The sequence below is a fragment of the Urocitellus parryii genome, chromosome 3 (assembly GCF_045843805.1).
Source record: "Urocitellus parryii isolate mUroPar1 chromosome 3, mUroPar1.hap1, whole genome shotgun sequence".
NCBI classification, from domain to species: Eukaryota; Metazoa; Chordata; class Mammalia; order Rodentia; family Sciuridae; genus Urocitellus; species Urocitellus parryii.
Genome location: NC_135533.1, coordinates 175,916,474 through 175,942,166, shown reverse-complemented (window position 1 = coordinate 175,942,166; position 25,693 = coordinate 175,916,474). Strand labels below are relative to the sequence as shown.

Here is a 25,693-nt window from a genome sequence, read left to right as displayed (position 1 = left end):
GTCCTATCCATTTTACAGATGAAAAAACCAAGGTTAAGGGTGGGGGTTGTGGCTCAGAGGTAGAACACTCGCCTAGCATGCGTGAGGCACTGGATTCCATCCTCAGCACAACTTAAAAATAAATTCAAAGTATGTGTACACTTGTAACTAAAAAATAAGTATATATTTAAAAAACAAGGTTAAAAGATTTCTTCAAGGTCATATAGCCAGGAAGTATACTCACAAGGTTTTGAGCCCAGGCAGAATGGTTCCAGAGCCTGTGTGTACCTTGTCTGGACTGTTAAGAAAGGGAACTTGAAGCCAGGTGTGGTGGCTCATGCCTGTAATCCCAGCAGTATGGGAGGCTCAGACAGGAGGATGTGAAGTTCAAAGCCAGTCTCAGCAATGTCAAGGCACTAAGCAACTCACTGAGACCCTGTCCCTAAATAAAATACAAAATAGGGCTGGGGATGTGGCTCAGTGGTCCAGGCCCCCTGAGTTTAATTCCTGGTTACCTCCCTTCCCTGCCCACCAAAAAAAAAAAAAAAAAAAAAAAGGGAACTTGAGCAGCACTGGTGGCCAAGGGCAGTGGGGCAGGAAGAGATTCAAAGGCTGCTCTTCAATCTTTAGTATGTGTTTTGCCTGCTCCCTAAGGGTGTTGACTGAGTTGGCCTTTATTGTGTGTCCTTGAGAGGGCTTTGGGATGGCTGTGATAGGGGATGAAGAGGGTCTGCTTTCAGGTGGAGAGATGTGGCATTGCCAAAAGCTCCAAGCTGGTATATCCAGCTGTCCACTAAGCCCTTCTACTGAGATGCAATGAATGTGGCTAAAATCAGCTCCTGGCTTCCTCAGAAGATGGCCATTCCAGCTTCTGCTTGCTCAGGCAACCCGCCCTGGAGGTATCTCAGATGCCCTCTGTTTCTCCTCCCATATTTCCAATCCATCAATAAATCCATTTTTGGAGTCGGGTACCTGGGATTGAACTCATGAGCACTCAGCCACTGAGCCACATCCCCAGCCCTATTTTATATTTAATTTAGAGACAGGATCGCACTGAGTTGCTTAGTGCCTTGCTTTTGCTGAGGCTGGCTTTGAACTCAGGATCCTCCTGCCTCAACCTCTGGAGCCCCTGGGATTACAGATGTGCGCCACTGTGCCTGGCTTAATAAACCTATTTTCTTACTTTCAGAAGAGACCTAGAATTTCTTTGCTGCTCCCATTTCTACTCACTGGCTCTGGTCTCCCCACTGCCATGGTCGGTCATGGCCAGGTGTCTTCCCCATTGGTCTTCCCCGCTCCAAGCCCTGCAGACTCCCAGCTCAGTCCAGGTAAAGCCAGAATGTTTCCAGCGGTCACTGTCAGCGAGGTTGCAGGATTGGCCTCCCCAGCAGCGTCTGCCTTCCTGTTGGTGGACTGGCCAACCTTCAGCAGGCTGAACTCCTACAACCCTCGAACCCTTGCTTGTTTATGTTTATACTACCTTGCGAGACCTCCACACCTTATCCTGGGGCTTGCTCTGCTGTCTTTTTGGTTTTACTTAAATGTCACCTGAGTGAGGCATCCTCTGATCCTCCTATTTTTAAAAATTTTACAAACTTCTCTTGGGATTGCTATTTCTTGCTCTCCTTCTCTCTGCTTTATTTTTCTATTTGACATAACTTAAAAAGTGAATTTCATTTATTATTTTTATTTATTTGTCTATTGTTTATTTGTCTGGTCCTGAAGGTCAGGCCCATGAAAGTAAAGTTATTATTATTATTATTTTTTTTTTGGCTCTTTCGTTTTACTTTGGTATGGCCAGCATTTAGAACAGGGCCTTGCAAATACACGGAATGCTCAATACATATTCATTGAATGAATGATTGACTTAGGCAGTCCTACCAGAACTTAGCCTTGAAGCAGGGTGTAATGGTTAATTTTCTTTCTTTCCTTTTTAAAATATTTATTTATTTAAGTTGTAGTTGGATACATTACTTTTATTTTATTTATTTATTTTTATGTAGTGCTGAGAATAGAGCCCAGGGCCTCCCATGAGTTGGGCAAATGCTCTACCACTGAGCCACAGCCCCAGCCCATAATGATTAATTTTCTATCAGTTTGGCTAGGTTGTGATCAAACACCAGGTTACCTGTTGCTTTCTAAATGTGATTAACATTTAAATCAACAGACTTTGAATAAAAGCAGATGACCCTCTGTATATGTGTGGGCCTCATCCATTCAGTTGAAGTCCTTAAAAGACTGAGGACCCCAAGGAAGAGGAAATTCTGACTCCATACAGCCTTTGGACTCAAGACTGCAATATCAACTCTCCCCTGGGTCTCTGGCCTCTGGCCTTATCTGAAATTTTGGATTCTCCAACTCCTACAATCACATAAACCAAATTCTTAAAATAAAGATGTTTGTTTCTTTCTGTCACTATCTGTCCATCTACCTATCTATCTATCTGTCTATACACACACACACACACACACACACACACACACACACACATGACACATGCATATACATCCTGTTGGTTCTGTCTCTCTGGGAACCTTGACTAATCCAGAGGATCTGGAGGAAGGGAAGGGAATGTCAGGTGGAGGTTCCAGTGGAGGTAGAGACATGGTGTTTGAAGGATTCTGGGTGCGTATAAGAGTTAGCAGCAGGTTAGTCTGACTTGACTCTAGGGTTAGCAATGAGAGACAGGACTGGACAGGAGGGAGGTTGGAGTGAGACTGGTATTAAGGCCTCCAGGCTGAACAGCAGATGTGATGACACTCTCTGAGAAGCCACTTATGTGGTACGTAATAGTTCATCTGGCAGAAGCTGGTATCGGAATTAGATGAGTGAGGAGAATCCAGAGCCGAGGGAAGTTTGGGATGATCCTGAAATGTCAGGTTGGCTCAGAAAACAGAGAACACGAATCAAAGCATTCTCTGGCCCAGGTCCCCAGGCCAGTTGTGGAGTGAGGATGGTGGCTGGAGCAGACTGATACCTGGGGTTTTGAGCTTGGATGTTACCAGGGCAGTTGTTGCCCATGGAAGGAAGAGGAAGAGGAGGCTTGTTGGGCAAGGTGTCAGGTTCTCTTCAGGGCATATTCTGGAAGTATATGGTCTTTGGGGATGTCTGTCTGGAGCTGGAGAGGATAACAGTCTGAGAAGGGAGATGGAGAGTTTTTGCTTAGAACAGTTTTCAGTTAGGGAAGGAGAGGGGATGTGATTGCTAAGGGGGAGACCATAGCATGTATGTAATCTCTTTAGAGCATACAACAATGCTGTATATTGGTGGCACCCAAATTTTGCAAGCCAGGACACTGCAGAAAGCTCACAGCAGGGCCACAGGATAGTTTGCAACTTTAAGGGAAACCCAGCAATATCTGTTAAGATGGCACCGTGAACGTGAGGTGGTTCACAAAATTAGAGAGCACCACGTGCCTCTTGATGACATTATATCTTCGTGAAGAGGGATTTTGGGTGGTCACTAAGAAAATCACTATGGAACAGGAAACAAGGATGCTAATGTCCAGTGTGACTTTAAGGTTTGAGAAGCTGTGCAGAATCCACCTTCTAATTAGTAAGTGTTCATGGTTATTTAAGAAGGAAAGAAAATATTTTCTTTCAATTAAGCATACTGTTTTTTCTTTCCAAGATCCCACTAGGTTATCAGGCTATAAACAAATACTAAGTTGTTTGGACTTCATTCTTCAGTCAGAGGGACTTTTAGGTACTTTTGTAGCCTGGGGTATCGTGAAAAAGGTACTGAAATACAAAGGTCACCATGCCCTGAGAATGAAGGTCTCAGAATCTGTTCTCTGTTGTTTTAGGTGTCATATGTAGATAGTAAAAGAGTAAATGCAGGATTACAGAGAAAGGGCATAGGGCTGTGTCCAAAAAGTCTTATTTCTGCAAAAAATAAAAGATGTGAGGCAAATAAGGTAAAGTGTAAGCATGTGTTCAATCCAGGTGGTGGGCACATTTTCTGTACTTTCCATATGTTTGAAGTGACTTATAATTAAAATAATTTTAGGAAAGTGAGCCAGGAGGAGGTTTAGAGGATGGAAATTCAGGGGTGTGCCGATATTTGGGAGGATGGCAGAGGAACCCCAGGAAGGGGCATCTGAGGTAAAAAGAGATTCAGGAGATTGGGGGTAGTGATCCAAGGGACTGACCTCTGCTCTACAGCTCTTATCCCTGAATTGGGGCTCATGAAAGATCGTGGGACCCACTGAGCCCTGGCTGTCAGGACGGAATTGGGAGTGGGATGAGACTAGGTTGGCTCCTAGAGAGTGGATTCTCAACCCTGGCTGCATGTTGTCACCTGGAGGTTTATAAGTCCTGGTGCTCTGGCCCCACCCCCTAAGGCCTGGGCATCAAGACCTTTAATAGTTCTCCTGTGATTGAGAACCACAGCTGCGGCCCAGGGTGTCTCAAACTTTATTATGAGCCAGACTTTAACCACTCATTGTTAGAATGTAGATTTGGATTCAACCGGTCTGGGTGGGGCCTGCAAACCGAACCTACATTTCTAATGCTGATGGTGCTGGTCCTAGGGACTACAGGTGGAGTAGCAGGTTCTGAGAGGGAGCTGTTTTGTAATCTGAGACAGCAGCAGAGCAGAAATATACTCAGGATCCCCCACAGAGATGTTGTTAGGTTGTAGGGTAGGGATGGGGGTGGAAAGCAAGTGTTTTCTTTTTATAATGTAAACACCACTTGTATTAGTTGTCTTTTGTTATGTAACAAATTACTCCCAAACTTGGCAGCTGACAGGTCTGCTCTCCACAGCCCCAGTGCAGTTCTCCTATAGGAGCAAGACTTTTAACATAAACTGTCTGTATATCATCTATCAGTATGTAACAAATTACCCCCAATCTCTGAGGTTTAAAACAACAAACATTCATCATCCCACTGGGTCTCTGCTGTGGTTCCACTCAAGATGTGGGCTGGTGAACTGGGCGTCGGGAGGGGTGATGGAGCAATTTGCCTGATATGTGTGAAGCTCTGGGTTCCAGCCTAGCTTGGTGTGTGTGTGTGTGTGTGTGTGTGTGTGTGTGATGTCAGCTGGGCAGTAGGTCCTCTTGCACCTAGGTGGGGTCATGTTAATGCTGGCTTTGCAGGAGGCCTCTCTGTTCCTTGCCTAGGATTGATGGACATACTGACCTCTCAATATGGCAGTTGGTTACCCCCCAGGGCAAATGATCCAGGAGAGAGATAGGTAGAACCTCACTTTGGAAATCACACTTCATCATTTCCACAACATCCTAGGAAACCATACTGGGTCATTTCCCTAGTATGCTACTGGCTACTGAGTAGGTTGGCCCTACTAAGTGTGGGAGGGGACCACACTGGTTGTGAATACCAAAAGGCTCACCAAGGCCATTGTTTTCAACTGTGAAAGCCATGCATGCTCAAAATAGAGAACTTGAAAAATGTCATGCATGATCACATGACCCAGAGGAAAGTTCTGTTAACATATGGTCTGTATCCTATTAGTTAAAAAAAGGGGGAGGGGCTCTTTTATACAAATACATCCACAAACACTTTAAAAAGCTGGTCATATTATAATACCATTTAATATAGATCGTTCCTTACACTTGGCGTTGGATCATGAATGCTTTCAACGGGTAAATTTTTAGTTATCCTTGGGTTTCTTAGACTTGTTTGCAGGATATCAAAATTTGACACCAACTCAATAGTTGACTGAATTTTCAAGTTTTCATTTATATTTCTGGATTGAGATGTTAAGACTTCTTAATTAAGATCATCAGCTCTTACTTTGAGTGACTGAATGATGTAATAAACACATTTGAGTCTTCAAATATGGAATTTGAGTGTAGACATGAAAAAAAAAACGAGTTTGCCAGCTGATCCAGCATCATTGCATATAATTGCTCCATCTCTGGTTGCTTGTCATGAGCTGTTGGCATTTGTTAAAATTAGCTTTACAGGCTGCTTCAGATTACTGGCAAGTGTGGTAAATGAGGGCTCACTCTTAATGAAACTAATTTGTATTTGAAAATATAACTACATTTATTGCCCCCATTATTTAAATGTGTGCATGCTTAATAGATAGGAAAAATGAACTTTTAAACTGAGGCTTTTATAAACTCCGACTGAATCACCTTTCAAGGAGGTGATCCTTTTGAAGTGACTTTCCAGTGTCTTATGAGTGTCTTGGGAAGCAATTCATAAGCAAATTAGAAATGCTTTTAAAATAATAATTTTAACACTTAAAATGACAAGGGACATTGTGCCCCCTTGCTGTTCAGTGTCATCTGAAGTCAAGTCTATGGTGACCTGCTCTGTTTCATGTAACAGTGATTTTCTCCAAATGCCTGGGACTCTGTCCAGACTTCTGTACTCCGTGTGTCTGTTCCTTGTCTTTGTCCTCCTTTCATCTAGGACATCCTTGAGTACAAGGCCTAGCCTTCCCAGTTTTTGAGTTTGCTGATCTAGTGCCTGAGTAGACCTTAAATGTGTGCTAATTCAGTGGCTGCATGAATAAATTTGGAATGTGAGTTCCTTCCCGTGGAGCTGACAGCGCCTTTGTGAAGCTGGCCCACTGTGGACTTCAGATTTGATTCACAAAGAATTTATTTTCCAGGATGTCACCATTTGGGGGATGTTTGCCTCCTGGTCTTTGCAATGTCTGACATCCTCTCCTTGCAGTTGGAGTCTTAGAACCTTCTTCTGATTACCCTTTCTTCTTCCCTAGAAAGCATCCAGTTCCTAATTATCTTAGCCAATTTCTGCCAGAGAAGATGTATATTTTGACTCTCTTCCCAGTTTTCCCATAGGAATGGGGAAAGACCTCCTCTCTTTCTTTCTTTCTTTTTTTATTTGAAGACTTCTTAGAAGGATCTTTTTGGTTCTGTGGTCCAACAGACATAGTTTCAGGGACATCTGTTGAGAAGAGGAATACATAAAAAGAAAACCGAACTTCTCTACAGCTGTGCCTGAAAGCTGATCCAACAGTCAGTTCACATACAAAACAAGTAGCCTGATTGACTTGAGGCGTCAAGGTGAGGTTGCCATAGGAATTTGGAGGGGTAGATATACAGGAGTTAGGTAAAATACTGGGGACTCTCACCAGATACAGGTGATTTTTTTTAGCACATGTCCTTTATAAACAAGCAAAAGCTAAAGGAGAAATAGCCAGTGAACAGCAAAGTTGCTCAGGAGTCTGCTGGGTGCTACAAATGCCCCAGTGTGGGCAGGTGGTGGAGGGCCAGTTCATTGGTCTCTCCGGTGTAATGCTTTCCATCACATTGCTAGTGACAGCAGTACCTGGCCATCCTGCCCATGCAAAGAGAAGCATTGCTTATATACAGGGCCCCTCCACCTACCATGGCACCCTATAGCCCCACTCATAGGCATTTGCTTTAAACAAAGGAAAACAGCCACAAAACAAAAATCTTTACATGAATGTTTATAATCACTTCAAGTTGGAACCAAAATGTCCTTCCAAGGATGAATGGCAAAATCAGGATCCCTGAATGCAGGCCAACTTATAACAGGTGCTCAACTGAGAGGCAACAGGATGTGGTCATTTTGAGCAAACTTGGTTCATAAGTTACCTATTGTATAAATGAACCACTCCAAAATGTAGAAGCTTAAAACAGCAATGGTTCACTCTGTTCAGGAGTCTGTAGTTGGGGCAGGGCTTGGTGGAAACAGCTTATCTCTGCTCCACATGGTGTTGGTGGCTTGCCTGAAGCAGAGGACCTACTTCCATGATGGTCTACTGGCAAGTCGGTGCTGGCTGTGGGCTCCCCTACTTGTGGACCTCTCTTTGGAGTTGCTTGAGCTTCCTTATGGCATGGTGGCTGGATTCCAAGAGCAGATACCCAAGAGTTAGAAAGTAGATGCTCTTCATCTGTTAAAGCTTTGGTCCAGACACTAGCACTGCCATTTTGTCATATTCTATTGGTTAAGCAGTCTCAAAGCCCAGACCCCACCTCTCAATATAGGGGAGTGTCAGTGACTTGGGAGCCATATTTAAAAGCCATCTCACTTATCATCTTATCATTTACCTTCTACCTTAATAGAGACAGAACCTTGAGGGAGACATATCTCCCTGAGTGGGCACATCAGGGGTCTTCTGCATCCAGCAGTACTGTTACATAGACTCTTCCCTTTGCTCCCTTCTATGGCCTTCAAAGGTCCATACTCATCCAGCTTCTGATGTGAGATGGTTTTGGAACCTGGCATAGTAAACAGTAAAGTTCACAAAACTCTACTATAACATAGCATGGTTATATTGTATTTTCCCTTCTTTTCGTAAGCTGGGTTTTTCTTACTTGTTTTGTGCATAGTAGGGACTGTAACTGATATTTTGGGGGTTGGCAAAAGTCTTTCCTATTTTGACAGGTGTAGGGGTTAATGGGAGAATGCAGGGAGGAACTAAAAGGAACACAGGTGTGTCCTTAGCAGGGTAGAGCCCACAACTCATGACTAAGAGGACAAATTCACATTAAAGTTCTGGTGGCCAACAACTGCTTTGTTTCCCTTCTCAGAGAGAACCGTGCTTTAAAAGTATTTGCTTAACCAGAGTTGCACACACTCCAAAGAAACAGATCTCTGTAGTTTGAGACCCCAAGGATAAAGATAAAACAGCACCAGCCAGACCTGAATCCTTGGGGTCTCGAACTACAGAGAACTGTTTCTTTGGAGTGTGTGCAGCTCTGGTTAATATATATAATATTTTGCTATATGAATATACCACGATTTGTTCATCTTTTCTCCTGAAAGGCATCTGGGCGATTCCCTGGGAAGGACCATTAGGAGGGGAGAGACTGTGAGCATTGTATGTGTCCTTTGATGCCCTCATATACACATGGTCATTGGTATATACCTAGGAAAGGAACTGTTGGGTCACAAGATATGCTTATATTCAGTTTCCCTACATATCACTGTATTTCCAAAGTGGTTGTACAAACCTACACTCCTGCTATAAATGTAGGTGAATTCTGTTTGCTTTGAATCCTTGCTAACACTTGGTACAGGTTTATTTATTCAAAATGGTCTGGACCAGAAAAGTTTCTGATTTCAGAGTGTTTCAGATTTTGGAATATTTGCTTAGACTTTACCAGTGGAGCACCTCTCCTCTGTCTCTTCTTCCAATCTGATTTCCAAAATGTTTTGAAATCCAAACTTTTTGAGCATCATCTCTCAAAAAGTTTCGAATTCTGGAGCATTTCAGATTTTGGACTTTGGGATGAAGGATGCTCAACTTGTATCAGCAGCTTTCAAAATTTCTAGCTATTCTTATAGGGAGTGTGTTGTGGTTGCTCCTTTGATTTCCCTGATGAACAGTGAGGCTGAGCTACTTTTCCTCTGTCCCTCGGTGGTGTGCACTATACATCCTCGCTGTGACAAGCTCCTTCAGGCATCTTACCAGTTTGCTGTGGGATAGTCTGTTTCTTACTGTTTTGTAGGAGTTTTCTGATTGGTTGTGGATATAGTGACTCTGTTGAGTGAATGCAGTGTGTGCGGAGCCAGTTCACACTGGTTCACGAGAGCTTCAGTGATGTCACCTCAGTTACTTGGAATCTGCACAGTGGGAGTGTTTACACTGCAGAAATGGGCAAACTCTGCAAATCAGGGCTTCTCCCCCTTCTTAGAAAGCTGGCTGACTGGAATATCATTTCATAAATGTGCTACAGCATCTTCTAGGATCTGGATTGCCTTTTCTGTCTTCAAAATGTGTTTTGAGGGACTGGGATTGTGGCTTAGTGGTAGACTGCTCTTGCCTAGCATGCGTGAGGCACTGGGTTCAATGCCTCAGCAGCACATAAAAATAAAATAAAGGTATTGTGTCCCCCTACAACTAAAAATTATATATATTAAAAATAAAAGTTGTGTTTTGAGGAACAGAAAAATTTTTTCATCTATGCCATTCTATAAAGATTTACTGTTTGTAGTTAGAAAACTTTTGTGTCCTATTTAAGAACTCGTGGCCTCCACCTCCATGTTTTTGCATATGACTAGCTTGTCATGCTCAAGTTTGAAATATTCCTTTTTAAAATTTTTTTAGTTGTAGATAGACAAGATACCTTTATTTATTTATTTATATGTGGTGTTGAGGATTGAACCCAGTGCCTTACATGTGCCAGGCAAGCTCTCTACCACTGAGCCACAACCCTATCCCCTATCAATTTTGAAATAATCTACTTAACTTTTCCCCTACAGAAGCAGTCCTGCCCTGTGTGGTCATAAAGGGGATAAGTAGGAGCTTATTTTAAATGCAGCTTTTGATCCACTCATTAAGCCACAGCTGGGGTAGGACTGCATTCCTCAGAGAAGGGGAACCCTTTTCTGATTTTTCCTAAAAGACACCAACGGGGGGCTGGAGATGTGGCTCAGTGGTAGAGCACTTGCCTGGCATGTGTGAGGCCCTTGGTTCAATCCTCAGCACTGCATATAGATTTTTTTAAAAAGTAAAAGATCAATTTACAACTTAAAAAAAAGAAAAAGACCAAGTGGGTGAGTGGGTGGCCCTGGCTCTCTAACCCTCTCTCTTCCCCTCCACACCTAAGGGCTTCCTGATTCCATGCCTAAACCATTGCTGAGCTCTTGCTCCATCTCTACATAGTCCTATTCCAAATTTATGCAGCAAAGCCTCTCTGAAGTACCCTCTCCAGGCTTCTACTTCTGGTCTTGTGTTATACTTTGAGTGTCCCTCAGCCTTTACCAGGCTAACCGACTGAGGGCAAAGACCATACCGTCTGGATGGTGCTTTTGCTCGTAGTAGGCATGCAGGAAATGTGCCCCAGTGACCAACTTGGTAAGCCTTTGTGCTATTTGCAATCCTGTTCCGGTGGTGATGGTGCCCTTCTTGCCCATCTCACCAGTATTCCCTGTCCCCAGCACTTAGGAACCTCTCCATCCATTTCCTCTATGCTTCGCTACAGAGGATGCCGATCGGCCTGCTTTTTGGCAGTTAAATATGCGGCCTCTGTACACATCAGCTATTATATCTGCAGAACTACAGAGTATTTTACAAGTAATCAGTTCATGCAGACTGCACATAAATCATGTCTGCTCTGGCCCTTTGGACACTAATGTTCCCTTATTAAGGCATAAGTAAGGCTTCCTGTTCTCATCCATTCTTTCAGACATTTTTTTTTAATTACTGAAAAGTATAGGCTGGTGGTGGTTACACCACCCACCTCCTTCTATTCTCCCTACCCTCCTTCCTTTTTTTTGAGGTTCCATTTGTTTTTCTGGAACTTGCTAAATTGCCTTAGGAAGCTGGGTGTCTTGTGAATGGATTGAGCGAAAGGAAATTCTTATCTACAAGAGGAAACAGTCACCATGTTTCTGTGGGTGATATTCTTGGCCAGCTAATATTTTTGTGAAGTGTGTTTTGGTGGCAGCCCCCGTACCCCAGACGGGAGGGGAGTATACGGCTCATGCTCAGGCCACAAAAGGAAATATCTTCCCCTGAAGTCTGGGGAGGGGATGGGGTCATTTTGTGAGTGTCATTCTGCCTAAATAAACAGAGCAGGTTCACTGTTTTTAATCCCTAGAAAGGGTGGAAGCTTAGCCCACCCTAGGGTACACATTATTGTAACATTTCTCCATTTTCTTTTCAAACGGAAGCTATAGATCTTCACTCTAGTAAGCACGGATTTCTGCTTCCAATCTCTCAGGCCCTGCTATCAGTGTTCAGTCAGTTTTCATTTGGGTCTGAAATGACTCTCAGAGTGTGGAGGTCTGCTATTATTTCCTGTGGTTTGGGCTAAAAAAAAAAAAAAAAAAAAGAAAAAAAAGAAAAGGGGGACTTTTAGACAAGCCCATAAAAATATCGCCCTCTACTTTGAGAGATGTTTTATGAATATCCATTCCTGTCTAAATAATTACTGTTGAGAGTAGAGAGGACTCCAGAGTTTAGAAACTGTAACAACAACTTATTATTCTCTCTTAGCAACCACAGGGAAGGTGACACATCTCTTGTTTTTCTACAGACGAGATGACACCATAATGCACTGTATTGCTTTTGAGATCCCATTTTTTAATCATGTATACAGATTGCCGTGGAAGCGAAGCACTCTGAGGTATTATTTTCCTCAGATAGGGGAAAGAAAAGGATATAAGCGGGTATACTTTTGGTGTCATTTTTAAAATCACAGGATGGCTGGTAATGGCATCCTCAAGAAGGACACTGCACCTGGACATGGAGCAGAGTCGTCTCTTTAGAATCCATATTAAATTATATCCATGATTTCTTACAGGCTGAGTTCCTTGACACATTCTTCAGGAAAATTAGTTTTTTTTTTTTTTAAATATTGTGGTGTTTATAAACAAAATCTCTGGAAAAATTATCACTCCTGTCCCCCTCTTTGTTTTCCTTCCCATGGCAGCTGCTGAAATGGGTTGCGGATTGAACAAGTTCGAGAAGCGTGATGAGAAGCGGCCTGGGAATATTTATTCGACTTTGAAGAGGCCTCAGGTGGAAACCAAGGTGGATGTGGCCTATGAGTACCGCTTCCTGGAATTCACGACTCTGAGTGCTGGTGAGTACACCCCAAGCCTGGCTTTCAGGGGACCCACCTGAGGCCTTGGGCCTGCCTGGCCATGTGGCCCTGTCCCTGGCAGGGTCTCTGGCTAGAGTCTAAGAGGAAGGGTGGGCAGGAGAGGGGCTTGAGGAACCAGGGCAGGCCTGTCTGAAGGGGACAGCTTACAGAATCCAGATGTTTATATGAAATCTCTCTCTTTTTAAGTTGAAATTATAACAAATGAAGGTTGTGTGTGAGCTAAGTGATATATGAGGATAGGCTGCATGTGGCCCATGGACCAACCAGTTTGCAGACTCTTGTGGCAGGCCCCACAGAACAGAAAGTTTTCCTTATCTTCTTGAATGAATCTGTCCATCAACCCAAGTTCACCTGCCCGTTGTCACCCTCTTGTCCTTTTGGGCTTGCCTGTGCCTCACCTGAGTTAGAGGAGTCAGGGTCTAAGGGAGCAGAGAATGGCCCTGGAGTGACTGGCAAGTTGTGTTCAGGGCACCTACTGTGTGTAGTTGCTTGATGGTGGTGGGGGAGTCTGGAGGCAGGTACTGGTTCTGGAGCTACTTACCTGGTTGGGGTAGAGGAGACTCAAACATATGAGAGAGAAAAAAAAAAGAAAAAGAAAACCTCAAATATTTAAAATTATGTGATGGATGGAGTTAGAGAATATTGTGCTAAGCAAAGTAAGCCAAACTCCAAAAAACTAAAGCCTGAATGTTTTCTCTGATTAGTGGGTGCTGATCTATGATTGGGGGAGCATGGGAAGAATAGAGGAACTTTGGATTGGGCAAAGGGGAGGGTGGGGAAGGGTTGTGAGGGTAGGAAAGATAGTGGAATGAGATGGACATCATTACCCTGGGTACATGTATGATTGCCCGAGTGGTGCATCTCTACACTGTGTACAACCAGAGAATTGAAATGTTGTGCTCTATTTGTGTATGATGAATTGAAATGCATTCTGCTGTCATGTACAACTAAGTAGAACAAATTTAAAAAATTATGTGGATTTGGAAAACGAAGAGAACACTCTTTTTTGGGGGTCCCAGGAAGTTAGGAGCAAAACCTGGACACTATATCACTAGGGCACCTAAACCATTGCTGGGCTCTTGCTCCATCTCTATATAGTTCCTATTCCAAATCTATGCAGCGAAGCGTGTCTGAAGTTCCCTCTCCAGGCTTCCACTTCTGGTCTTGTGTTATACTTTGAGTGTCCATTGGACACTGGATTTGGAAAACAAAGAGAACACTCTTTTTATGGGCCCCAAGAAGTTAGGAGCAAAACTGGGCATTCTATCACTTAAGACACTTTCTCCCTGGGTTTCTGTGAAATATATAGGAGAATAAGTGGGAAAAGCCCTCATATTCATGGTTTTGGTCCTGGCTGTGCTTTGGCATCATGGGTGAGTCACTAAGCCTCTCAGGCCTGCAGTATTCCTGTCTTTAAAAGAAGCGTGCACATCACAGGGAGGCTGTGAAGTTTAGAAGAAGAAATGTGTGCAAAGCCCTTCGCACAAAACCTGGCGCTTCGAGTATCCCCCTCTCCTCTTTTGGGCTGTCACTGTCCCTCTGTGAAGCCTCTGTGGCTTCTTGAGCCCTAAGAGGGATGGGCAGCTGGGCACAGGTGACATCTTCGTATCCCTCCAAGTCACCAAAACCAAACTCAGCCTCTTCCTCCTCATATTGTGTCCTTCTGGCTGGGGATGTAGCTCAGTAGTTAAGCACCCCTGGGTTCAGTGCCTGATATGGGGGAAAAATAAAGGGAAGAAAGAAAGAAAAGAAAGAGTTAATTTTAAAATAAAAATAAAATTTCACAGGCAGGCTCACACACACACACACACACACACACACACACACACACACACACAAATAAAATAATTGTTGTTCCAGAAACATATGCTATGTGCCATTCTTGGCCTCCGGCTGCTCCCACCATCATCTCTTGCCAATTTCCCTGACCTCCTTGCTAGTTTCCCTGTGTTCCCGTGGCTGCTGCATCTGCATTGCTTCTCTGTTTTTTTTTAATTGCATTATCTTTTGTTTTCTAATTATAAAATGAATGCAAGCTCATTATAAAGAGCTAGAACTACACTGGGGAAAGTCCTGCCTGTCCTCCCTGCTTTTGCCCCGGTCCTACAGATCACTTAGCTCCTCTGCTCAGAGCCCTCCTGTGGCTCCCACCTCCTCCACTGGTCTCACGGCTTCCCTGGGAATTCATTCTCCTGCAGCTTGTCTTTCGTGTTCTGCTGTATCGCCCTGCTCTTTCTGTATCCTCCAGGCCACCCCAGGGCTTTCGGGCTGCCCGATCTTTGTCTGCAAGTTTTCCCCAGAGATCCCCTTGCCTCATCTTCTTAAGCTCCTCCTCTCTGAAGGTTTTCCTGACATCCCTTTGAAATGTCTACCTCCCTTGCAACTCCCCATCTCTTTCCCTCTTGATTTCTTCCATGTCATCAAAGGATTTTGCTTATTGCTGTTTCGTTGTTTTCTGTCTGCCTTCCTTCATGGAAAAGTAGAATCTCTTTCCTGGAGTGTGGGGATGGTGTCTGTTTTATTATCTGCTGCACCTTGGGTGCTTAGGATGGTGCCTAGTCAATGAGTATTTGTCAAACAGATGCTCATCATCTCTGTATGCATCTTGCATTTTTGCAATTTCACATGGTATGGTGAGGTATGCACTCTGTCATCCATGTGCTCTCAAAGTATGATTTAATGACTATATGATTTAATCACTCAGTGTGCTATAATTTATTTAGCAGTCCCCTTTTATTGGACATTTAAGTTACTTTGGGCTTTGGGCTATTATAAATAATGTTGTGATAAGCAATGTTGTACATAAATCTTTGTGTACATTTCTGATTATTTCCTCAGGAATTGCCAAGTTGAAGGATGCGAATGTCAGGACTTTTGATAAATTGCCAAATTGCCCTCTAGATAGGACCTGTTTGTGTAAAACACACATCTGATCATGCTCAACTCTTTGGCAGGTTCCCCTGGGCAGATGAAGTTGAGGCTCAGGTTGGCGCTGGGGGCTTTCTGTAGCTTTGTCTTGGGACTGTCTCCCATGCATCCCCAGAGGACAGTGTGTGCTGTGGCTGTAGGACCGCCTGCTCCCCCAGGACCCCCCTTTCCCAGCTTCCCTGCTTTGGCAAGGCCTTGCCTCTTATTGCTTGCCACTGGAATCCACCCACTGGAATCCTCCTTCTTGACATCAAACCCATCAGCCTTACTCTCTGCACACCTGCAGTTTGTCAGCACCATCCTTATGACACTTTTATTACATCATGCATTAAACCTACTTGTATTTCCTTCAGGGCAAAGACTAAACCCTGTTCATCTTTCTGTTCATCGTCCTTGTTCACACTTTCTAGCTGAGAAGAGCCCATGCTAACTGGTTGGGTCCTGGTAAACCCAGAGGTGTGTTTCTGTGCATCAATCCATTTTGCTGGCAGTATCCCCAGCTTTTCTGATGAGCTCATTCACCCTTGTCCAAAACGGAGGTAGCATTTGTTAAGTGCCTACTATATACCATTCTATTCCTTTTCCAACTGATTTGCTTTCTTTTACTTCTTCTGTCACCGATTTTATTTTCTAGAATTTTTTTTTTTGTAAATGGAGTCATGTAGTATATATTCTTTTTGGTCATGTAGTATGTAGCCTCTGTCACTCCCTCAGCTTGCTCATTTGGAGCATCCACGTCACATGTGTTCATCCTTTGCTGTGTTACTAAGTAGTATTCCATGGTATGGATGGGCTAGTTTGTTTTTCCATTCACCTGTTGATGGTCATTTGTGTTGTTTCCAGTTTGGGGCCATTCTAAATTAAGTTGCTGTGAATATTCATCTTGTGTGGCTTCTGTCATTTTATCTTTGCAATAACCTAGTGAATTATATGGGTACAACTCACCCCTTTTTTCAGATGGGGAGACAGATGCTCAGAGAGAGGTTAAGTAACCTGCCCAAAGATGTGGTATTGGGAAGTGACAGAGGAAGTGACCTAGATCTAGAAAGTGACATAGATCTCTTGGGCATCAGAGCACATGTAAATTACAAGATGCTCGGCAAATAAGGCATTAACACCAGTTAGAACATTCTTGCAAGAGACTTGTGTTATGTAGAAGGGCATATGATATATTCCTCTTCCATAAGGTTTTTTAAAAAATATTTTTAGCTGTAGATGGACACAGTACCTTTTATTTATTTATTTATTTTTATGTGGTGCTGAGGATCAAACCCAGTGCCTTGCACATGCTAGGCGAGTACTCTACCACTGAGCTACAACCCCAGCCCTTCCATAAGGTTTAGACATAATCTTCCATGGGAGATTTTTTTAAGTGCACTTAATACGCTTATCTTTCACAGAGAAGATGCTCCTCTGACTCTTAAGCAAATGCAAATCGGGGGTAGAGTATTGGCCAGTGTTCACCTCATGGCTTAGGAAGGACAGGGACTGTGTGCATTTTTTAAGAAATCAGGATTAGATTTAACGTGGCTTTGTCTCTTGCTTGAAGCTTGGTGCCGTTGTGGATGATATTGGAACCTGCAGCCTCACTTGTAGGGCTGGCAGAGGCGAAAAGCAGCGGGAACCTCACAGCGACGCACATTAAGCTGCCAAAAATCTCAATTCTGGGTGATTTGATTGGGTCTTAAATTTTCAATTAAGTCTGGTCACCGAGGGATGAACCTGCCCTTTGCTGGGCTTCATCGCAGACGGAGGCCCCTAAAGCATCACAATCTCTGCAAAACGGTGCCTCATTATCCCTTTTATGTGTGTGTTTTGCCAGCTTCTCTGTGCCAGGCCACTCTAATACCCCTTGAAAGCTACCTGTGTCGGCTCTGTGAGAATCAACTGTGTTTTATACATTTGGTTCTAGCGACAGTTGGCATTGAGTGTGATCAATATAATGACGCCAGTGCCCAGGGCTTAGGGCCTTGCTTGAAGTCTCCAGTCCTGTGCTGTTCAGAACAGGATCACTCAGCCACATGGCTTTTTAAATGTAATCATTAAAATTAAATAAGATTAAAAATTCATTTCCTCCTTCACACTAGCTACATTTCAAGTGCTCAGTAGCCGTGCATGCCCGGTGGCTGCCATATTGGATGGTGCAGATAAATAATATTTCCAGCATCTCAGAAAGTTATATATGAAACAGCGCTGGTCTGTTTTCAAGGGAGAAAGACTTGGTTCTAGATCAGAATCTGCATTTTTAATTCAGAATAATGTACAATTTTATCATGTTCATTTGTTCTTGGGTTCATAATGACCACAGGGTGACATTTCATTGATTGCACACATACTGACTGAACATTGGCATTGGGCCAGATGTTGTGTTCTGGGGATTAATGGGTAAACCAGACAGGAGATGTTCCCAATGGCCTTAGTCTGCTTGGGCTGCTATAACAAAATAGCACACACGGATGGCTTAAACAATAGACATTTATTTTCTCCAGTTTTGGGAACTGGAAGTCTCTGTACTGGAGAGGATGCTTCATAGTGGGGTCCTGACGAAGACTCCCTTCTTGGCTTGCAGACAGTTGCCTGTGAGAATTGAGTGCATCCTCACTGTGTTCTCTCATAGCAGAGAGGGAGTTTGAGAGGAGATGGAGGGAGGGAAGGAGAAAAAAAGAGAGCATGTGTGTGCTTGATTTATAGTCCTGCTGGGTTAGGACCCCACCTTTATGACCTCCTTTGACTTTAATTCTTTACCCCAGATATAGTCATATGGAAATAAGATTTGGGGGGATATGATTCAGTTTATAGCACCAGTCTTATCCACTACTCTGGATTGGTTCAAAATCTCTTTCAAAGGAAGAACCAAAATGATGGAGATAAGAGGGCAAGGTGGTAGCCCCCAGTACTGATGGAGGGGTGAAAGGCTTATGATAAACAGGCGAATTTAGCATTAGCCAGGCAAAAAAATGTGTGGAAGAAAAAGGGAAGGAGATAAGCTTTCCAGGCAGAGTGGATAACACATGGGAAAGACCAAAAATTCAGAGGCAATATTTCATATATGGGAAGACACAGGCAGTTCTGTTTTGTTGGGAGAAGTAAGGTGGGGTACAGATGACAAAAGGTCTTAAGTGCTGGGTTAAAGAGACCTGGCTTTTTCAGGAACACTCAAGGTTTTTAAGGTCAGAAGAGAGTGGGTCATGATCAAATTCAAACTCTAGAAAGATCTCTTTGAGTTTAGAATGAAGGAGGATGGAAGGGGCAAGAGTGGGGGAGGGAAAACCATTTGGAAGTCATTACAGTCATCAGCAAGGCTCAGGTGGCCTCAGCCAAGATAGTGGCAATGGGGACAAGAGAAGTCGGTGGGTCAAGAGAGATCAGGAGGTGGTCCTAGGACCTGCCTGGAGGCTGAGGGAGAGCTGGGTTTAGAAGTGGGTTTGTAGGGTACCCGGGTGGATGGCATGAGGTCACACACCAAGTGTTCTGATTCTTTTTGAAGCATTTTCCTGTAATGCACTTGCTCAATCATTCAGGGAGCCCTGAGAGCTGGAGGGAAGGCATTTTTTCTCTTATTTATTTTCAGATGAAGAAGTTGCTTCCACAGGTAGTAAGTCATGGACCAGAAGCCAATGTTTCTTTTCCCAGGCTTTGATACCCATGAAAGAGAGTTCAGGGTCAACCTTTGAATGCATGTGGCTGCATGCTCTCTCAGTGCTGCTTGTGTGAACAGATATATTGGGGTATAACTTTTATACAAAGACATATACCCGAGCTGGGGATGTGGCTCAAGCGGTAGCGTGCTCGCCTGGCATGCGTGCAGCCCTGGTTCGATCCTCAGCACCACATACAAACAAAGATGTTGTGTCCACCAAAAACTAAAAAATAAATATTAAAATAAAAAAGACATATACCCATATTAAGTGTATAGTTTGGTGAGCTTCGATATTATGAACCTCTGGAGAATTACCACCACATTCAAGATGCAGAACTTTCCCATCACCCAGGAGAGCTCCCTCAGGTGCCTCCAGCCCAGACAACGGATCTTCTTCCCACCACTGCAGATTCATTTTGCCTCTTTTTGAATAAAATGGAGTCATACTGAATGTGCTCCTTTGTGTCTGGCTTCTTTAACTCAGCATAATGTTTTGGTGATGCATCCATGCTGTTGTATGAATCCAGAGCCTATTGCCTTTTGTTTTTGAGTAATATTCCATTGTTTGGATGTACTACAATTTGTTTAATCCCCCTCACATTGAACAGTTGGGCTATTTCCAGTTTGGGGCTATTATGAAAAAAGTTGCCATGAACATTTGTGAACAAGTCTTGTGTGGACATATGTTCATTTTTATTGAATAAATATGTCAGAAGTAGAATTTTTGGGTTGTTTGGCAAATGTATATTTACCTTTTTAAGACACAGCCTGTTTTCCAGAGGGATTGTATAGTTTTACGTGTCTAACAACAATGTATGTGGGTTAGTAACTTTATTATTATTATTATTATTATTGGTACTAGGGATTGAACTCAGGGGCACTCGACCACTGAGCCACATCCTCAGCTCTATTTTGTATTTTATTTAGAGACAGGGTCTCGCTGAGTTGCTTAGCACCTTGATTTTGCTGAGCTGGCTTTGAACTCCTGATCCTCTTGCCTCAGTCTCCTGAGCCACTGGGATTACAGTCATGTGCCACTGCACCTGGCAAGTTGCTTAATTTTTTTACATGTAATAATAGACTACTGTTTATTCAGCAACTAGTATTCATCTCTTTTAAACAAGCTAACAACAGTCATATGAGGTGGGTGGAGTCACCTCTATGGTATAGCAAAATATAGTGATAGAGTTTGGTTGGAGAGGTTTTAAGGGGATGTAGCTCAGTGGTAGAGTGCTTGCCTAACATGCTTGGGGCCCTAGGTTCAATCCCCAAGACCACCAAAAAACTGTATGGAGAAGTTATAAAAATGACTTGCTGCTGGGTGTGATGGCACACTCTGTAATCCCAGCAATTTGGGAGGCTGAGGCAGGAGGATTGCAAGTTCAAGGCCAGCCTCAGCAACTTAGTGAGACCCTATCTGAAAATAAAGTTAAAAGGACTGGAGATGTCACTCACCTCTGGGTTCAATCCTCGGTACCAAAAAAAAAAAAAAAAAAAAAAAAAAAAAAAGAAGTAACTTGCTGTATGCCTGTACACTACTGGACGTTTGTAGAACAACCTCTCGCCTCTCTGACAGCAGAGCTTTCTCTCTAGACTTCCCTGGTTCCTGAGACTCCTGCACCCTGGTGAGTTTAAATCAAAGGGCGTCAACCTGAAAACGCTCCAAATTTTGTCTGTATGCTCCATTGCCTGTCTTTTCAAGCTTGTCTTCCTCCCCCCCTCTTAAATTCTTGCTTATAAAACATTCCCACGACACATGTTACAATTTTGAGGATTGGGCTGCCTGGCCACATTTTTCAAATTCCCATCTTTGTGGTTTTCCTGTCTAAGGGGTCTTTAAGAGTTGACCTTGGGGATGTTTTCTTCCACATTTTGCTGACCAGGCTCATACTTGGATTTTGGCTGCCAGCATGTTAGCCTTAAACTGTATATACATTTTGGGTGGTCATGATAAGAACACAGGGTGATAGTCACTATTCAAAACATGTATATTGTGCAATGAATCATTTAAGGGTCCGTCCAGATTTAACTTCCAGTCTGGGTAACATTAGCCCTAAACAACTACAGAAGCAGCTGTTGGTTGTTGTCTGTGTAGCTGTCCTTGTGTGCTCATTTCACAGCTGGGAAAAACACTAATCTGAAAAGATGGGTCACATGTTCTGAAAATTAAGAAATTAAAGGTTTTCTTTCTTTCTTTTTGGCCAAGAGCTTGAGTACTTTAGTTTGTTATAAATCCTGGCACTCTTCGCCTTTCTGGTTTCAGGGCTCTTGAAGTCAGAGATGATAGGCAAGTTCCAGAGAGTTGCCTCAAATAATGTTAACCTCCAGACAAGACTGCAGCCTTTGGAACTGATCATTACCCTAAAGTAGTGGTTCTCGAACTTGAGCATTGTCATCTGGAGAATCCCCTGGAGGGCCTGTTAAAACAGGCCCCTGTTCAGAGTCTCTGACTTGGTAACCTTGGGTAAAGCCTGAGAATCTGCCTTTGTAACACATCCCCAGGTGCTCTGTGGGCACCATACTTTGAGAACCTTTACCACATCTTTTACTTGAGTAGAGGTGGTACATATAAATATGCTGGTATGATTCTTTTTTTTAGTATGAAATAAATTCAGTAAATACTCATCTACTTTTACATTATGACCAACTTATAAGTATTTCCTTAAAGTGACTTGTACTGTATTTGGGAGGACAGGCCATGGTCCTAAAAAATCATAAGCTGGAACAATGATTCTCCAACTTAAATTCCTATGCCCAGGCTGCCTGCCAGGCCAATTAAGTCAGTCTTGAGGAATGGACCCAGATGTCAGTACTTTTGAAACTACAGGTGATGCCAATGAGCAGCTGAGTTTGCTAACAAGTGAGCAGGCACGTGTTAAGTCCCACGTGGTTCGCTGATATGATCGTGGGCATCCCAATAAATGACCTTCAGGAGAGTGGTGGTGAGAGACTTCGTTTCCCTTCGGGGCTGCTTGAACCTCCTGCGATTTACCTCTGGTCCTGAGAAACCCGGTCTTTTTCTGATGCATTGTGTGAGTATGTGATATGGCATAAGCTGGGGGAGGTCTGGTACCCTCAGTGGTGTAAGAATGAGCTGTTCATGCAGATGAGTGGCCTCAAAGGCTGGGATTTTTAGGGAAGGGCTCCTATGGGACTTTTAGTCATTAGCACTGAGATCTAACTGCAGGTATAGAGTGCTTGCCTCATATGCATGAAGTCCTCACTGGGAAGGAAGCCCCACCTAGGAAACCATGGAAAGGGAGGGGGAAAATATCGGGGGTGGGGGGGTGCTGGGGGCTGGGTAGCTCTTTGCATCACAAGAGGATTCTTGGTTTAAAGTGGGTTTCACCATGGGGTTCCTTTAGATAGAGCTTCAAGGACCCTGAAGTGTTTGTTTTGCCATCCCTTAATGAGGTATTTATTATCTCTCTCTAAATACGATATCTGCCACTTCAGAACATGACAATTTCATCTATAATATTTGCAGCTTCTCAGAATGGAGCGAGTCCCTGACATTGATAGCATTTTGTGCCCCCTGCCCCTGTAGGTAAAAACAACCACGAACCTTATGGCAAGATATTAGAAGCCAGGGAGGAGAGAAGGTGGAAGGATAGGAGGAAGGCCCAAAGCTTCCTTTGACATTATGGCAGAAAGTAGGAGGCCCCATGTCTGAGTTGGGGGCATTGACTCTTTATATCCTCCAAATTTTTTTTTTTTGCGGGGGAAGGGTTTCAGGGAATTGAACTCAGGAGCACTCGACCACTGAGCCACATTCCCAGCCCTATTTTGTATTTTATTTAGAGACAAGATCTCACTGAGTTGCATAGTGCCTTGATTTCATTGAGGCTGGCTTTGAACTTGTGATCCTCTTGCCTCGGCCTCCTGAGCCTCTGGGATTACAAGCGTGCACCACCATGCCCAGCTAGCCCCCAGTTCTTAAGCTCATCCTGGAGGAGGGTCCTCCTGTCTTAGCCTGTAATCTTAATGGTACAAAGGCTGTTCTGCCACTGTGGCCTCTGGCCTTGCAGGAGACACCTCCAGATGACCCACTGTGAGGGGAGCCACAGGCTTAGTGATGTTGTTGGTGTTAATAGTTATGAGAGCAGAGGCTCCACCCACCATGCTTGGTGTAAATTAATACCCATAAGGATCCTGATTTTTACAAATGAGGAAACAGGGGTCATTTCGGTGACCCAGCATATATCCATGATACTACCTCAAGTATGCAGTCAGACTCGCTACTTTTAAATCTTTTCCTCTTAAGCAATGTGGACAGTATCAAAGGTCTCACAGATGATGGCTTTGAGATTTGGGTGCTTCTTGTCTGTCATTTGAAGCCTCCCAGCTGTGACAGATCTCCTTTGGATTGTGCCCCGTTAGTGAGAACTTTCCTATGTTTTAGTGAATCAAAGGTGGTGGAGCCCAGCACCACAAAATAAAACAAGATAATGGGATATGAATATCACCTGCGTGTCGTCTCTGACTGTGTGGTTGGCAGCCCAGCTTTATCTACTTTACTTGGTCCTTACAGCTCTGGAGGTGATTGCTGTTTAACTCTGCTTGATGAACAGGGAGGCGCAGTGGCTGGGTGGTCCTGCCTTATGCAACCACATCTTACACGAAGGCCTTTTATCTCCAAGCGGCCTATATGTCTCACTGTGGTCCAGAGTGTGTGGGAATTGCAAGCCACATTGATGGTCACTTTTTCTTACTACGAAGGTTGTGAATGTTGGTTAATAACCTGCTGGAATATTGTGTTGGTTTCCCTTTGCTGTTTGCACAAGAGGGCCATGTTTGACCTCTAGCTCAGATTGAGAAGGCCTCTTGTGATCTTAGACATGTGGATGGCTGCCACTTAGTTCTGTAAACATGCCAAGCTGGGTTTGTCCTGTGTTGAATATAGACTCCTCCTTTGCTGGAAAACAGTATGTGCAGTAGGGTAGGGAAGCATTTTTCTTTCCTAGAAAATTGCTCTTTGGTCCTCTAGGTAGCATCGACTTCTGTGAAACCATCTGTTCCCTCCAGTATAATTTCCAGACTATTAGATTAAACAGTTTCTCCTGACCCACTTTCGGCTTCTGTTTCCTTTCACTGTTCATTAATAAACTGCGCAGCAGCGTTTTCATGGAGAGAGTGCATGTGTATATTTATTTAATTTCAGTTTGGGCAAAAGCAATTGTTGGGTGCCATGAACTTGCTCAGTTTCCTACCTGGGTTTCATTTTTTTGTTTCCGGCTTCTATAATTACGAAGGGTTGGGTTTTTTTGTTTTTAAGACTCATGCAAGGAAGTCAGTGGCATGAGTTATGGGTTGAGGCACTGTTGGGAGGTGTGCTAAAAACAGGCCCTGTTTTTAAACAGAATATGCGAAGAGTGGCAAGGAAATCGGTTCCCATAAGACTTGTCTCACAGCAGATAAGTGTGCTTGTGCAGTTTGCAGGGATTTGTAAGATGAATGAGATAGTATGAGTGACGTGACTTTAAACCTTTCTGAGCAGAGCTGCTGTATGCATCTTCTCTATGCTTGCTTTTGATGTTGCAACTGAGTCTGCTGTTAGCACTAATGTTATTGTTATATACACACTAATGGGGGTAGTAAGATTAGATTTAAGGAAGTCTGGCATTCTTTACATTCCTTTCTTAATGTAAAAACTCTTCATGCTCTTTTCCCAGCCACTTGAAATCCAGACCCAAGAAACAACATTCAGTCTTGTGTGAAAATGGGATCAGGGTGTGTGTGTGTGTGTGTGTGTGTGTGTGTGTGTAACCCAAGTAGTAAATTTCAGTGACTTAAGGCTGTCTTCAGTAAAATGAAATTCCCTAGTGATGGCTGTTATCTGTCAAAGCAAAACCAAATTATTTTTCTGCAGGGATTCATAAAAGTAGCCCTGTGAAAGTGGTAATAATTTTTTAATCTAATTTGGTTAAAGTGGAACAGAAAATGAGTTAATGTTCTGAGCATCCTACTAATGATTATTATCAATATTGCTTCAGAGAATTTGTATCAAGAGGTTTTTATCCCATTTCACTGGGGTCCAGAATCATTTTAGACTTTGAGCAGATTTCTCTGCCCTTTCAGAGGAAGGGAGACTTGTTGAATTTTCTTTGGACTATTTTTGAGGGCAATTCTGGTGTGAAAAGGTGGGCGAGTCTGGCCTTAAGGTGCATGCCGCTATCCTTAAGTCTAGAAAGTCATTTCCTGGGTTCTGTGTTTCAGACATGCTGTTCTTTGTTTACAAGTCAGATCTTCTGATAAATAAAGGTTATGCAGGCAAGGAGTACTTTCTATATTTAGCAGCTGATTCCCCCGCCCACCCCCATTCTTGTAAGAGTGTGCTTTTCAGGTTATATGATTTTTATCAGGAGGCCTCCTTGGGTCCTGTTAAGAGGAAGGGGATTATTTCAGTTGGGCATCTTGGTTTAAACTTGGTTTGTAGGCATGAACGCCACATGGGGCCATGAGGAATCAGTGTGGCTTTTGACATAGGATGGGTCAGGTATTCCTGGTAGCTTTTTGGGTGGATTTGGTTTAATGGAGGAAGCAGTCTTGTCTGATATGGTCATCCAATATTAATTGACTATTTACTGATGACCTCCTCTCAGGCTGTGTTGTGCCTACGGTGGTGA

General features: G+C 43.4%; 1 protein-coding gene across 1 annotated transcript in view; it reads left to right on the top strand.

The window, feature by feature from the left end:
* Nucleotides 1-25,693, top strand: part of Rftn1 (raftlin, lipid raft linker 1) — a 194,302-nt gene that overhangs the window by 6,910 nt on the left and 161,699 nt on the right. The window contains exon 2 of the mRNA XM_026388536.2: nt 12,326-12,478. Within this exon, the coding sequence (XP_026244321.1) occupies nt 12,334-12,478 (145 nt within the window). The 5' untranslated portion in view covers nt 12,326-12,333. The remainder of the gene's footprint in view (nt 1-12,325; nt 12,479-25,693) is intronic.